The 14,981-nt window shown below is 34.2% G+C and overlaps 1 protein-coding gene across 1 annotated transcript in view; it reads left to right on the top strand.

Annotated features, from left to right (window-relative positions):
• The window catches only part of LOC111501916 (GAS2-like protein pickled eggs), a 125,068-nt gene extending 117,087 nt beyond the window's left edge, over window positions 1–7,981 (top strand). The window contains exons 9-11 of the mRNA XM_074174127.1: window positions 908–1,073; window positions 2,665–3,069; window positions 5,999–7,981. Of these exons, the coding sequence (XP_074030228.1) occupies window positions 908–1,073; window positions 2,665–3,069; window positions 5,999–6,312 (885 nt within the window). The 3' untranslated portion in view covers window positions 6,313–7,981. The remainder of the gene's footprint in view (window positions 1–907; window positions 1,074–2,664; window positions 3,070–5,998) is intronic.
• Window positions 7,982–14,981: the final 7,000 nt, after the last annotated feature.

The following is a 14,981-nucleotide window of genomic DNA, read 5'->3' as shown; positions in this document are numbered from 1 at the left end:
GCTGATAAATACTTTGGTGCAAGGCAGATTCATAATAAATCCTGCTCTTGAGAAGGCGATAAGTACTTTCCTTGCTGTACCACCTAGCCTCCTAGGTTTGAAGACAGGATAAAAGATCATAGAACTGGCAAAAACTTTTGCTCTTGATCTGATGTTAGAGGAAGGGCAGTTAGTGTCTTTTGATAGACGTTCATACTCGGGGTTGAGTTCTTTGATTACTTCAGTATCTTACCGTCAGTGACTCTAAGGTGCAGTTACACTCATTAGGGCGTCATTAGGGGGTTTTTACCTCCACGGAAGACTCCCCTTCCAGTAGGGTATTCTAACCCCATTGCAGGGTAGTAACTTCAACACTTTCACTTTGTTGTATAAAAATATTTCAGAACAATTTTATACTTTTCAACAAGAAAAATCAATACTGTTACTATCAAAATAATTTTAAAAAACATATCTTTCAAGTTCTTTATAAAAACCATTTTTGTTTCAACAATGGCTTGAAGTAGTGCATCTGTACATGAATGTTATGGAGTACCACATGGTTTATTTTAATACTTCCGCAATATGAAAGACACTCACAATATTGCCTAAGAGCAAATGTAGACGTCGTAGAACATAAAAAATCGGTAGGATTTCAATCAAAAATCCAATAATATCGGTGTTATCAGAATGTCCCTACCTGCACCAAGAAGTTTCATAACTGCAACGGGTACAACTTTTTCTCTGATTCACTTCACAAGAGAGCTTATCCTATGTTAGTTCAAAAACTTGATATCCAAAATGATGTTGAAACAAAAGACGTTCAAGCTTTTCTCAATCTCTCTTGAGTTCCATTCGAAACGGTAAACCATTCAGAATCTTCGGTGGGGAATTAGAGAGAATATTAATGAAACATGTTTTTATTTTATAGGTGTTGAAATCTGAAGTTAGTCTATATGTAAACGATACCGACCACAGCGATACCACATCAGAAGTTTCCGATGAAGGATATCGAAGTTTGGGCATAATTCACGATAAGAGTAAACAACGATCATCCCTTTACAGTCAGAACTCTGCTGAGGATGCGGAAGATACAGGTGAGTCCTAACATTCTGAAAACCTGCTCGATAACTACTTTGAATGAAAAAAGTTGATTGAAGATCTCTATGAGTCTATGACTAGAATGTTCAGACCTGCCACTTTGTGTTGTGGACAATGGTGTGAGCTATCGGGTGTTGTAAATGGGATGGATTCTTAAAATTTCATCAGTTTTGAAACAAACTTTGACTTTTCTCGTAATAAGTTTTATTAATATTTGAACAACTGAACAACTGGATACAATAGTTACAAAACAAATCAGAAAACAAAATTATTCATATAGGGAGAGAAAATAGTAACATCAAAATAATATCATGAACAATTCCAACATTCTCCCCCATTTTGCAATCTAATTGCAAAATTATTCCAACCCAAAACGCTTCGGTATCTGCACTCTTCTTCCAGATCTTGTTATGACTTGTGATGAAGCCGTCGTATCTTGGTGTCTTCTTTCATATTCATTTGCTCCCTCTTTATCTTCTCCTTGCTGTGTTACATTTTCATTATAAATGCTATTGTTTTCTCCGTCTTGATTTTCATGAGTTCTTCATAATTTATAGATAATTTTCCCAAATTACGACGCAATAGTTCCTTTATAATTCTGACTATTCGCTCCCACCATGGGAGAATGTTTCTTTGAACATATCAAACACATAATTACAGCTCCACAATTCTTACTAACGTGATTCAATTTTAAACAAGAAAAAAATCCACGTTTTTTCATTATTCTACATTTTCTTTCATCAATTGAAAGACTTTGAGCTTTCAAACAATCCTTCTTTGCATGTGAATTCAAATCGCAGAATAAACAATAATTTCCTTTATCTTTTAGATAATCTTTGGGATTAGCTACGTACAAAGCAGCTGCTGTGTATAATTCGGGCTCACCTTGCTTTAGAAAATATTCATCCTTACTGGCATGATATTTGTTGTGCTCGTGTCCTTTTCCAAATCCTTTTTGTGCCAAATTTATCTGTTCTTCTGACTCGACCTCCATTTTCAAAAAACCAAATAACATATTCAAATAATTAGTACCTTTAGAATTTTCATTATCATCCTTCTTATTTCGTTGATCAAAATCACGATATCTTTCCCAAGTTCTTAAAACTTCTGCAGGCAAAGTGCTGGTGGGGTTGGGAAAATTGGGATTCCTTCCCCCCCTTGTCTTTCTTTTCGCTACGGCCCTGCTGTCAACACACTTTTTAAACAATGGAAGTTAGGACTTCCATCGAGAAACATCATCAACAACTTCAAACAATCGATAACCATTTCAAACCAAAAACACCTCCTGACAATGGAGTGAGAGCAGTATGATATCCTGTCTTAAGTAAGATATTATGAATGATTTACATAGTAAACACTGAAAATAAATTGAATCTCCAGCGATTTAAATTCAACGTGAATCGCAAGTATTTTCCTGTAGTGCTTGTGTTCTGTCCTTAAAAAAATAATCAACTTCAATTCCTTCTTTGCAACTTTTTTTTTTTTTTCATGGGATGTTTTTCCACTGGTGATACTTCAATGGTTTCATACAAATAAACAAACTTTCAATTTTCAAAATCCTCATCTCATGTTTATTTCTCATCCCAGAGCATCAAGTATACACAGAGGATGATCTCAACGAATTTGGATTGAGAAAAACTCAGTTTTCACAAAGAATTTATGAGTGTGATGGAAAACCAAGGCCAGAAATGAACCACCAATCTATGGAAAAACTCTTCGAATCTCCAACCATATCACCAGACTCTTCCAACAGGATACAAAAAGAAAAGTCGTTCCTCAAATCGAAAGAGGCTCTCCACGCTCGAAAAAAGCCATCTAGTCGTACCAACAGTGCAGAACGAAACAAAGAAGTCCAGAATATGGCTAAGAAAGCGATGTCTCAGATGAAGAAGCCTGATTCGAAAATCAGTACCTGGAGTGGTCGCCCCAGAAATACGAGAGCCAGCCTCGCCCCAGATACCTTTGTATCGCCTTTTGCCAGAAACTCTACAGGTAAGGCACTCAGATCGTAAATAATGTGATACATAAACTTTCGGATCTGATCACGTTTTGGAAAATGATCTGCCCGTTTTTAGGTAATGCAAAAAAAACGTGTTTTGCAGTCTCCAGTAACAATTATTGTGAATTTAATTTTTTTAGTACAAACATCAAAAATGCATGGTGTTTTGTGACTGACATTCTTGTCCTGAAATTGATGTGTTTTTTCCATCAAATTAAAATCATCATCACCATGGATACGGTCTACTTCAGTGCCGGTGGCATTGAAGTAATAGCTTTTACTGTCACCGGCATAGGTTAGGTTAGGTTAAGTTAAGTTAGGTTATACTTCTTGCCTATACTTCTATAAAATAGGTATGTGTGTTTCTTAATAACTAAAACGAACCTATGCCCTTTAGATCGTTATTTTTGAAGTAGTGGAATTTGATTTAAATTGAGAGGGGTATATTTTTAGGAAAGACCAATTTTTGAGAAAGAAGGGTTTTGGCTTTCTACTTCTCCATCTTTATACAAAAAAAATGTGGGAATCTCCTAGAGAAAGAAAGAAAGCAATTAATTTCAAAATAAAATCTTCACAAAGATGTGTAGATCATGCAACGAACGAACTTTCAGACACAAACTGAAAAAAACCATCTCGAAACAGCTACTTCCATTTAAACATTGATTTACATGAAAGAAAAAATATTTTCGAAACAACTACTTTTATATGAACATTGAATTATACAAAAAACACATTTTCCTATTCAGTTTGTACTCCAAACACTCGTTATGGAATTGGACCAGATATCATTCACAGGATTCCTACACAATATAGTAAGTAAAAGAGGTAAAATTTCACTTACGCGGAGCACTGACATCTTCTATAGTGGACATCCGATTTTCGGAATAGGAAACTTGTCTTATTGCCTCTTCAGCACCAAATATAGATAACATTTCAAGATAAAACACTCAATAAATCCATTGAATTACGACCCATGTCATCGATAACAGTACGTAATGACATTGATGTACGTGATGAAGATTCTTTTGAAACAAAAATTCTTGTGAAAACATTTTCTGCTGAACATAATTTTTCATTTTTGTCAGAGCGGGATTATTCCTGAATTATTTCGAATAGAAAAATGATAGGCAACCACTTTTAAGAAATTTCGCATTCCTTTTTGAGCTCTTTCGATTTTTTTATGACGCCAGTTTTGGATATTTTCATTAAAGATTAAAAATATTTCTATCTGTTCGAAAAGAAGAATATTTTTTTTTGTAAATGTAGACTACCTATAAGGGCTTATTGACGTTAGTACTCACAGCGGTAGCACCATATAGAAAATACATTACAAATACTCGTAAGTATCTTATGTAGTTTATATGTTTAGATTTTTCAGGAAGGTTGTCATGTTTTTATGTTACATTTGTCGGAAATTTTTCATATATCGTTTGGAATTTCGTTGATTAGTCTTGCAGCACTAAAATATATATTCTATAGTGCTTTAAATTAAATCGAAGCAGGGATCAGAGCGAATTGAAAAAAAAATTGTCAAATTGATGAAATAGATCCCGAACTTGCTACATATTTACCTAAACTGCTTGGTTTTCATATCTTCATTTTTATGAGGATATTGCATTTTGATTTCTGTAAACTATCTCTGTTGAAATCATGATAGGATTAATAGTATTAAGTTCCATTCCCGCTCGCCAAAACAAAGTTCGGCTACCCCCACATAATGATCATTTATTTATTTATTACTTACTTATTTATTTACGGCATTGCTTATTCTCACAAAATAATTCACAAATTCACACATATGTACTATAACTATCAGCTAGATGAAAGAAAAACATAAAAAAAAGGCAAAAATAACCCAATCAATTACAATCTTTTTAAATGATTTCATGGAAGAATTAAAAAATTGGAAATTCACATTGTAACTGTTTGCAAGTCTCAAAATTCTACCTATAGACTCAATCAGGCTATAGTTGATATGATAAGAGGGTACTTTGAAGATTTCAGTATTTCTGTTTTTTTTTTATTCACATTCAAAGTTGCGAGGAATTAACGCTTTTATTGATTATTATGTGAATTAGTGTAAGATCTGATTCTAATCTTCTATGGGCCAGAGTATTCAAGTTAAATATGTCCGATATCATTTTCACCAATATGAGACGACACACAGTGTCTTCCGAAACTCCGAGTATCTGCATATAATGATTCAAAGGACAGTGACCTGTAAGAAGGCATGTTAGACATCGTAGTTCATCCCTACTGTAGTCCAGCAACTGTTTGAAATCAAACTTCGAAGGGTGAATAAACGCCTTGGAGTTAACCAATTTTGGAAGATTCTGCCAGAAGTCCAACGCCGCTTGAATGTCCGAGAATATTTTTATTTAGATTCTTCCAAACTTCCGCATACAATTCAATAGCGTAAATTTCCGCTTGAAATACAGTCGCATAGATTCCTAGGCAGGTTGATATCTCTGTATGGACTATTTATGGTATTTTCATTTCAGAAAAAAGTTAATCTGTAACATTTGTCTATATTCAATTGCAATAAGTTTATATCACACCAGCGTAGAAAGCTAGTTAAATCGTATGGTAATAATCGTTGTTTAGAGATATATCATTAAGAAATCATGGCATATACAGAGTGGATCCAACAATTTTCATCTCAATACATTACAATTCTATAAAGATCAATTATTACATTCCGATCTTTTGAAATTATCAATTTAACAGTAACACTATCTATGATAATGATCAAAGAATTTTTGCTAACGCATCTAGAATAAAAAAAATGATTAAATTGTTCAATTATTGACATGGGTAGTGTTTAAATTTTCATCAAGTAACGGGTCAGTGCAATCATAACGATTACAATGGAAAAGAACATTTTCTCGTGACAGTGAATATAAGCTTTCAAATTGTTTTCAGGCAGAAGAAGTGTTTCGGCAGTAGACAGACGTCCTTCGTCTGCAAACACTTCTCCCACCAAAGGTAAGCTGAAGCAAGACGTTCTGCAAGCTGTACAGAAAACTAACGACGATGAAATGATAGCAATAGAATTACAAGCTCTACTGAAAAAATATGGTAGCTTAAACATGCTAAATGACGAGGAAGATTATAGAGGACCGCAATTCGCTAGAACCACTCAAGACCGGATGTCTTTCCGAAGTCCCAGAAAAGATTCAAGACCTGAAAATAATTTGTCTAGAATACCAGCACCGGTGATTCAGACAAAATCGTAATTTTTACGTTTTTCTGCAGTGTTCAAACGAAAAATTTGAATGGAAATGATTCAAAATATCAACATTCTTCATTTCTCAATAGGCAACGAATATCTAAATACTGTTTGAGATATTTTTATCACTTCTCAAGAATAGGAGAATTTAAAATCAAATATTCAAATCTTTCACACTGAAAAAACCTCATAACGATCAATTACTACATTCCGATCTTTAAATTTATCGAACTAACAGCAAATATGTAAAAGACGTGGCATTGAATTTGAGCTTTCAAATGGATTTCAGGCAGAAAGTGTATCGGCCGTAGACAGACGTAGAAAAATGAACAATTAAGTATCCTAAGAAAATTTAGGGGGCCAATGGAGAGAATTTTTTTTAAATCGCAAAATTTTTAAAAATTGATATTGAAAACCGTTCACTTTATATGTAGGCAGTATACAAAAATGAAGAATGTTGATTTCATAAACTTGAATGCTTGTGATTTATAAATATATATTTAATTCATCAGTAAGTGGACATATCTATTTATATGGATGAAAAAGATATACATGATATTTTTAATCACCTAATATGTTTCTTTGTTATCATCAATACACCACCCCGGAATTAACTTTCTGATTTTAAATATTATTCTGAATGAATTTTGTATAACTGGAACTGGATTGGAAACTAAAATAATATAACATGTTGAAGTTATATTTTAATTTCTAGTACTTCTTCACATATCAATTATTTTCTGACTACAAATATAAATGAATCCATTAATTGATCTATTTAATAATTCTTGCTGATAATGTAGGTATAATTTTGTACAATAATTGTCTTCAATATCATTCATTATTGACTTCTTATAAGAATTTCAGAAAAACAAATATCAATTTTAGGAAGTATCTCAAAAACGTTATTGGAAAAAACGTGAGTAGCTTCAAATGAATATTTTTTTGTGTAATACAGAATTTGTAAAATCAGAAAGATGTGATCAACTTCTAGAAATTTCGGGGGAATAATTTCAGACAGATTGAATTGATATACCTATTTGATTGTTCATCATGTATTACTGCGTTGATAATTTTACTCATATGAGTGTATAACTATGAATGCAATTATTACATATAATGCTACTTCTGATTGACATAACTAATAAATCAAATCAGCAATGTGCCGGTAAACTATGTTAAACATATATTTCATATTCATGGTACTACTTAGTGTAATTCATGAAATGAATGCGATGATGGGCAAAATCAATCCAAAATACTAATCAGGGTATTTTGTATTTGAAAAAAAAATTTGTATTTGTATGTAAATAAATGTAAACATAAGTTTCTCAGTTTGATATTTTATCTTATCTTAGTATAACTAGGCTAATAGACACCGAGAAATTATTTTAATTAAAATTTATTGTTCCAGTTTTGGAACTAATATTTTATTAGATTTTTGTAAAGTAGTAGTTTTCTGAAGATTCAGTTATGATGCATCAACTTAACACAAAGAAGGTATTTTTGTAATCGAAGAAAACAACCTTATTTCTTTCCACAGAGAAATTATTTTCAAACGAGACTACTTGAGAAGAGACACTTTGATATGACTGAATTGAAACAGAGAACTCATGCTATGGTATTATATAACTAACCAGTAGTTATATCAAATAATAAACAAAATTTATCAAGGACTAATGTTTTTTTATTATTATCATGTTGTATATATGTGAAAATTCAGAAGTTAGAATTAATGTCAAGCTCTGATTTGAAAAATTTATACAGGATATCGAAACAATTTTCTGAATTGAATGCCATCTACAAGTCAAATACAAAAACAAAATACAAACATCGCTGTCTTGTAGAAAATAAAAAGACTTTGTTTTATCAAAATAGAATATCTAACACCAACAACTTGAATAATACGCTATGACCCATAGTCAAGGAATTAACCAGCAAAGGTAATTTTCTGAATATTTTTTTGTTTCCGTTGACGGTGGAAAGCTTATACAGGGTGGGCCATCGAAAACTTGACATGGAGGTTTTGGGTACTAATCTTGCAAATCCGAAAAAACGCTCAGAGAGGTCGATTTTTATTGGGAGGAGGACAGTTTTTCCTCATTTACAGCGACGTCACTTCAACCCCGGAGTAGAGGAGTGAACAACCCTAGGAATTTTAATAGGGAATAGGGGACGAGACGCACATCGTTTGAAAGTTCTTGTAATTCTCTAAACAATGGTGTACATTTTCAAATTTGGACGTATTTAAAAGAGTTCTTTCCGATTATTAACTTTTTATAAATATTGTTAATAGCAACAAATTGTTGTACGCCACTGCTCAGTTGGAATGTATTTATAACTCTTTCATTTGTTTCTTACACTTTTTTGTTAATTTTTTAGTTCTTCTCTGATAAGAGGACTATTACAATTGAGAAATGGTTAAAAATGCTGTTTCTATTTCTAATTTTTATGTTGAAAGTGGTATCTACATTATTATTAATAGTGAGTATCATAAAGTGTTGCTAAAGAAACAATGGTTTACACAACTGCAGAGACGGTCGAGTTAATTGAATTGTACTATGGAAATAGACGTTGTGCTGCGAGAGCCGCTGAACTGTTCAATCAACAACATGGGAAGAATATGTCGCGACAGTATGTTTTCGATTTAATTGCAAAATTTCGCACAACTGGATCTATAGCAAATAAAAAACGGCAAATCGAATCACCAGTAACAAATGAGATGACACAAGTGGCAATTCTGGGCCATGTTGAGCTTGACCATACCACAGTATTTTGTATACTGTGACCATACTCTGAGCACAAGAAAGTTAGCATTTGTTTCCGGGGTGTCACGAACTAGTTTGGCGTATTGTAAAAACCCTCAAAATGCATCGTGTTACCCTCCGGCAGTTGGCATGGTTATCCTTTCTCTAGTACAAATTATATTCTGCATTGATGAAGCTACCGAGTACAATTCTACTTACAATATTATATTAACGCAAGAACTGAATGAAGATGATTCGAGTTGATTAGTGAACGAGCGGTGGAAAATCCACATTTTGTTTTCAACATTTGCTTCAGTGATGAATGTTCTTTTTTCTAAATTGCACAGTGTAATCGCCATAATTGTCGCTATTGGGCAGATTCAAATCCTCACATTTTTCATGATGTGCATACTCAACGTCCACAAAAATTAAATATATGGCCTGGAATTTTTGTTGGCCCATTGTTTTTAGAAGACAATTCAATTGAACAAATGTATCTGGAGCTTCTGGAAGATACTATTAATCCCCTTCTCACTGATATTGAAAATGACCACCATTATTGGGAGGATCTGTTAATATTTCAACAAGATGGGGCTCCTTGCACTATGATCTGCCTGTTCGGCAATATTTAGATCAGACTTTTCCGAAAATAGTGTTTTGATAAAGGTTATTGTTTTGATAAAAATGTCGAATTATACGAATGATTGATATCTTGTTTGAAAAATTTAAAATCGTCTGGTTTTGATGAAATACCAGCTCTCATTATTAAAAAGGGAAATTTCCAAGTATGATAAAGGTGGGTAAAGTTCTTCCCATCCATAATAAGGAAAATCGTGACATAATTTCTAACTATGATACCGAAGTAAGTTATTTGAATAAGTTGCTTAGAAATCTATTTTGACCCTTCAAACCGAATTTCAATGCAAAATTCGTTTTTTTTTTGAAAATTTTTATATTCAAGTGCGCCTGTAGGAAAAATCAAATATCTGCTTTCAAAAATGACTGAAATACTGGAGCGTCTTCATTTTAAGTGTCACACTGTATATTTTCAATAACTTTTGAATACTCACTTTTAGACCGCCTGTCATGTTTTCTTGATACTAACAGAATAATTTTGGAAAATTAACATGTCTTCAGACTGGGAAAGTTAACAACATCGCTTCTATAGCGAAATCATGCGCCTTATCGATGCTCTCTTCGTTATCTTGTTTAAGTCAGATTCATGGGCCTAGGGCCCCTTATCCTTTCGGCTGTTTGAGTTTTTCTTAGGTTCCTGTGGCGGGGCGGCAAGGGATTGCATGGCCCTCTATCGACTTCTTTTGGCTCTTTGTCCTGTGTGTAGAAGTCGCAGCGTACTTCTTTGGCTTTGCGGCCGTTTAGGCACCTGTTTCTTGTTTTATTTTCCGGCAAGCATGGATTGCAGTACCTGAAACTTCACTAGAAGCGCCTGCAGCTGCCCTAAGGCCGTTGGGAGACAGGCGTTCTCTAACGATGAGACGGCCCTCTCATAGGAGACGTCGCTCCTGATTGAGTTTCTTCCGACAGGCCTTGGGTTTGTGGTCTGTCTGTTTTCGTTCGGCCTATCTGAGGCCCTTTTTATTTTCAGGGCGTTCTGGGCACGCATGGAAGCTCGCTGGGTGCTCTCCCTTGCAGTTAAAGCATCGCAAGGGCGAGTTTTTAGGTCTTTTGCATTCCTTGGTCATGTGCCGTCCGGCACATCTAACGCAGGCTGGAACTGCTTTACAGTTACGTTGCGTGTGACCGAACTTTTGGCATCTGTAACATTGCCCTGCTCGGTTTCTCGGCTTCTGTGTTTCGGTGCTTACACGCACGTTTTAAATTTCGGTGATCTCATATATTTTGTTTTGGCTCCTTGGAACTAAAACAAGCACGAACGGTATCGGTACCTTTTGTTAGCTTTACTCAGACGGGCTATGGAAAGGATCTTAAATCCTTTGCCTTGGAGTTCAGTCTTGATGTCGTAACTCTCTATGGATTACGGGTCCCCGCGAAAAACTACTCTGAGTGGTTTTTCGCTTTTCATTATATAGGTGTGGTAGGGTATTTTCTCTTGATCGGAGATCCGAGTAATTATTTTATAATCATCTGTATTTTTAAGGTGGACTTCAATTCCATCTGTTGTGTTCACCTCCCGCAATATGGAGATGTTTTGCGCAGCAGCAATCGTGTTAAAAGCTTTCCACTTTTCTTTTGCGCGGATAGTTATGGGTGGAGGCTTATCCGCTTTTATGCGTGTTTCTGCCCGGTCATTTTTCGAGGCGTCTGTTACTAGTTCTTCGTCGCCTACTTCCATTGAGTCAGGTGATGGGACTTCTGTTTCCTCTATATTTGCTGACTCAGTTTTCTGAGTGGGCTTTTGAATTTGATATTCCAGTGCCACGCCCGGCTTTTGTGATAAGGTGGGTGTAGTTTTATTTGATTTTGGCTTATTGGTCCATTTAGTCTGGGAAAAACCGGGTTTTAACTGTTTGATTTGTTGAGCCGTTTCTGGCTCTTTTTTCCTCTCTTTTGGGACCTTTGCCGCTTGGCTTTTTTCGCCCGACATAATATCGTCGCTGTCCAGATCGCTGATGTCAGAGTCGGAGTCGATAAGACGATGAATTAGAGGTTTTTTGTTTCTCAAATTCAAGTCCATTCTCTTTGCAAATAATTTATATGCTTCCACTAGTTCGGTACTACTTATTTCATAGTATTCTATAATTGTTGATATTATAGCCAGACCTGCTTCTTTTGGCTTTTTACGAACTTTCGTAAAATTGAAAATCGTTTCTATAACTTGTTCCATCTCGAAAGATGCTACACTTCGAAATTAGCACAACGAAAATTAGTCAACTTGTCAACTTGACAGCTGTCTGACGTTTAAAAAATATTTAAAAAATTTAAAAAATAAAAATAAATTTAAAAAAATGAAAGTATATAAAAAAAAATTTAAAAATATCGATTCTGGCGAGTACCCTGTTGAGATTATTTGTAGTCTCAACATGGCATTCGACTGCGTGGTCATGATAGTTTGATATTATGGATTACAAACTTTTACAAAATCGCAAACAGTATGTAGGTATATGTTCGAGAAAAGAAGAATGCAATGAGTTGAGGGTTACGAATTCTACCTTGGCTGGAATTAAAATAAGTGTTCCACAGGGTTCTGCTTTGGGTTCTGTGTTATTTCTGCTATATATTAATAATATTGAAAAACTATGTGAAAATGTTCATGTTACAATGCATGCAGATTGCAGATGATATCTGTGTCAGATCATTCTGATGAAACGCTTGAAACACGCTGTAATGAACTAATCCGATCTTTGACAACGTCAACATATGACAACTAACTATTTTTCAATGTGGATAGAATGATACTTCAGGTATATCTAAATGAATTAATTTATATAAAAATTAATAGGTAACTCTCTTTCAATGAACTGTCATCCTTTTAAAAATGGTAGTCCACTAAAGTCGAATGTTGGATGAGTCAAGAATTAACGAGATACTATCTTTAATCGGGCAATTCTCAAGTGTGCAAGTCATTTATGCCTAGCTTTTTGGTATAGACCATTATCATCATTCAGTGATGGAATTTTTACTCGCACGATGAATAGTAGGTAACTGCATGGAAACTAAACAACATATACTAATAATAATTATAATTATAATACGTCTTCGTTTACCATAAAAAGAACGATTAAACATACAAAAAGAAGAAAACAACAACATTATTTATAAAGGTGAATAGGCGAAGTATCAGCCAAGGCTGCTTCTCAATTCAATCTGAAAATAGCAATAATTAAATAAGAATAGGTAACGAAAAAGTCTAGGTAACAATAATATTGTGATGAAAAAATCAAGTTAATGCAACTGCTGGGACGAACAAGAAACTAGACATTTAAGAAAGTATTTTTTGTAGTTTTCAATTGTATACGATTGAAACTCATAGAGTAGTTGTTTATGTTTGGGTGCATTATACGAGAAGCAGCAGGTGAAGATGGAAGATTTGTGTTTGGGGATGATTAAAACTGAGCTGTTCCGTGTGGTGAAACTGTTATTTGTTGAGAATGTTCTAAGCTTCTTCAGTGAGTAATCAAAAGTTTATCTGGTGTTGATGACATAATGACTCAATACTTGACACTGACAAATTCCAGCATCCCACCAGTGTTCTGGAACCTTTTTCAAAAATCTGGTGAAATATAATTTCGAAAGAAGATTTGGATGTTTCCTTCAGTTCCACTTTCAAGTAAGATTAAACGAAATCTCCGATTTTTCCCCCGTTTGCACCTGATTTTAAAAAAAGGTCCTTAATTAAATATCTAATTCAAATATTTGAAACATGTCATTTGCCAATTCCTGGTAACTTTTGGAACGTATCTAAACGATAGATGTGTCACTTGTCACATAAAACAATAACTAACCTCAGAGTAATAAATAACTAACGTGACAAAGTGACTAACAATAGGTTTGTTCTAGCAGCGATTTCAAACGATACGGAATCGTACGAAGCATGCGCATACGAATATAGGCGTTCTAGCAAAGCAAATCCAGGATTCGAACTAATAGTCGCATGTTCTAGCGAAGACGAAATCCAGTTTGCAAACCGTATGAGAACTGTCGAAGTAGTCCAGAGGAATTCGAAAGGATTTTCAGTTTGTGACATGCGCAAATATTCGGAGTGATCCGATATCACGTTTGTTATGATTTTGGAATATGGATTTGTTGGTTATGTTATGTACTAAAGAAATGATAAACCAAAATAGAAATATTTAGTGGCCTGATAATTGGTTTAAAAATCTTGTTTTTTATAGAACGGCAATCCTCAAAACTATCAATTTTTTCATATTTGCGTTTGGAAATTCAGGTGAGTAAAATGATTTTATGTTTTTGAATGAAAATCAAGCAAGCATTTGGTGATTTTCAACTATGCATCAACTATTCAACTCCATTATTACAGGTAGGATTAGCCGAAATGTCATCAGAGTCATCAAGCTCTGAATCAAATTGGGGAAATAATTCTGAGTCATCCAATGATGAGGAACTTGCCGAAGTGCTGTTTCATCACCATGAGGAAGAGGATGAAGATAATCACATCAATAGAGATGCTGCAGACCACAGAAATTTTGTAGCTTGACAAGTTTTAAGATAGCAATAAAATTGTAATATTTCTGTTTATTGATGTTCATTTCATTGTTTGGCATAAGTTAAATAAACATCCATTCAGGTAAAATAAGAATGACTTTTAAAACAGTATAAAAATATAATTTGCTCAAGGGTGGGTACTTTACGACCGGATTAAGAGTCAATTAAAGTAATCGGTGCTGAGAATGACACCACATCCTGTCATTTGCTAGAGAGACAGCACAGCCCCAGCACTGATTATTTTAACGGGCTGTTAATCAGGTCGTAAAGTACTCGTCCTAACACATAAACGAATAACTTCTTTCTATATAAAATCACATAACAGGAACCTCATGTATGTCATAAGATATCAAACTAAATCCCTCATACTAACATTGAATTCAGAATATTTATCAACATCTGAATTCTTATTTTTGCTCATTTGTCTGAGCAAATTATTTCTTGTTTCTAATAATTCATTTATCTTCTTTCTAATTTATAACTTTTCTTTTTCCAATTTTTACATTTCTTCTATTTTGAATTTTTCCATTTTGACCAAGCCGATGACTATTCAAGCCAATTCAATATGTTCATTTTTATCGGTTTTCACCTTCACTTTTCGCTGCACAAAATATAAATTTCCAACTAATAAGTCAGTTTAAATGACAATTTGACAATTGACATTTATCAACACAAATAAGCGTTCTAGCAGGACATGAATCCTAAACTATTTTTAACCAGTCTCACGACATACATGCGCAGTTGGCCAGTCCATAACACCAGCTTCAAACCATCCGAAATTTCT

The sequence above is a fragment of the Leptinotarsa decemlineata genome, unplaced genomic scaffold (assembly GCF_025532065.1).
Source record: "Leptinotarsa decemlineata unplaced genomic scaffold, Ldec_3_MD MMD2_tig00000505_RagTag_RagTag, whole genome shotgun sequence".
In the NCBI taxonomy this organism is placed as follows: domain Eukaryota; kingdom Metazoa; phylum Arthropoda; class Insecta; order Coleoptera; family Chrysomelidae; genus Leptinotarsa; species Leptinotarsa decemlineata.
This window is presented reverse-complemented; position numbering and strand designations above follow the sequence as displayed.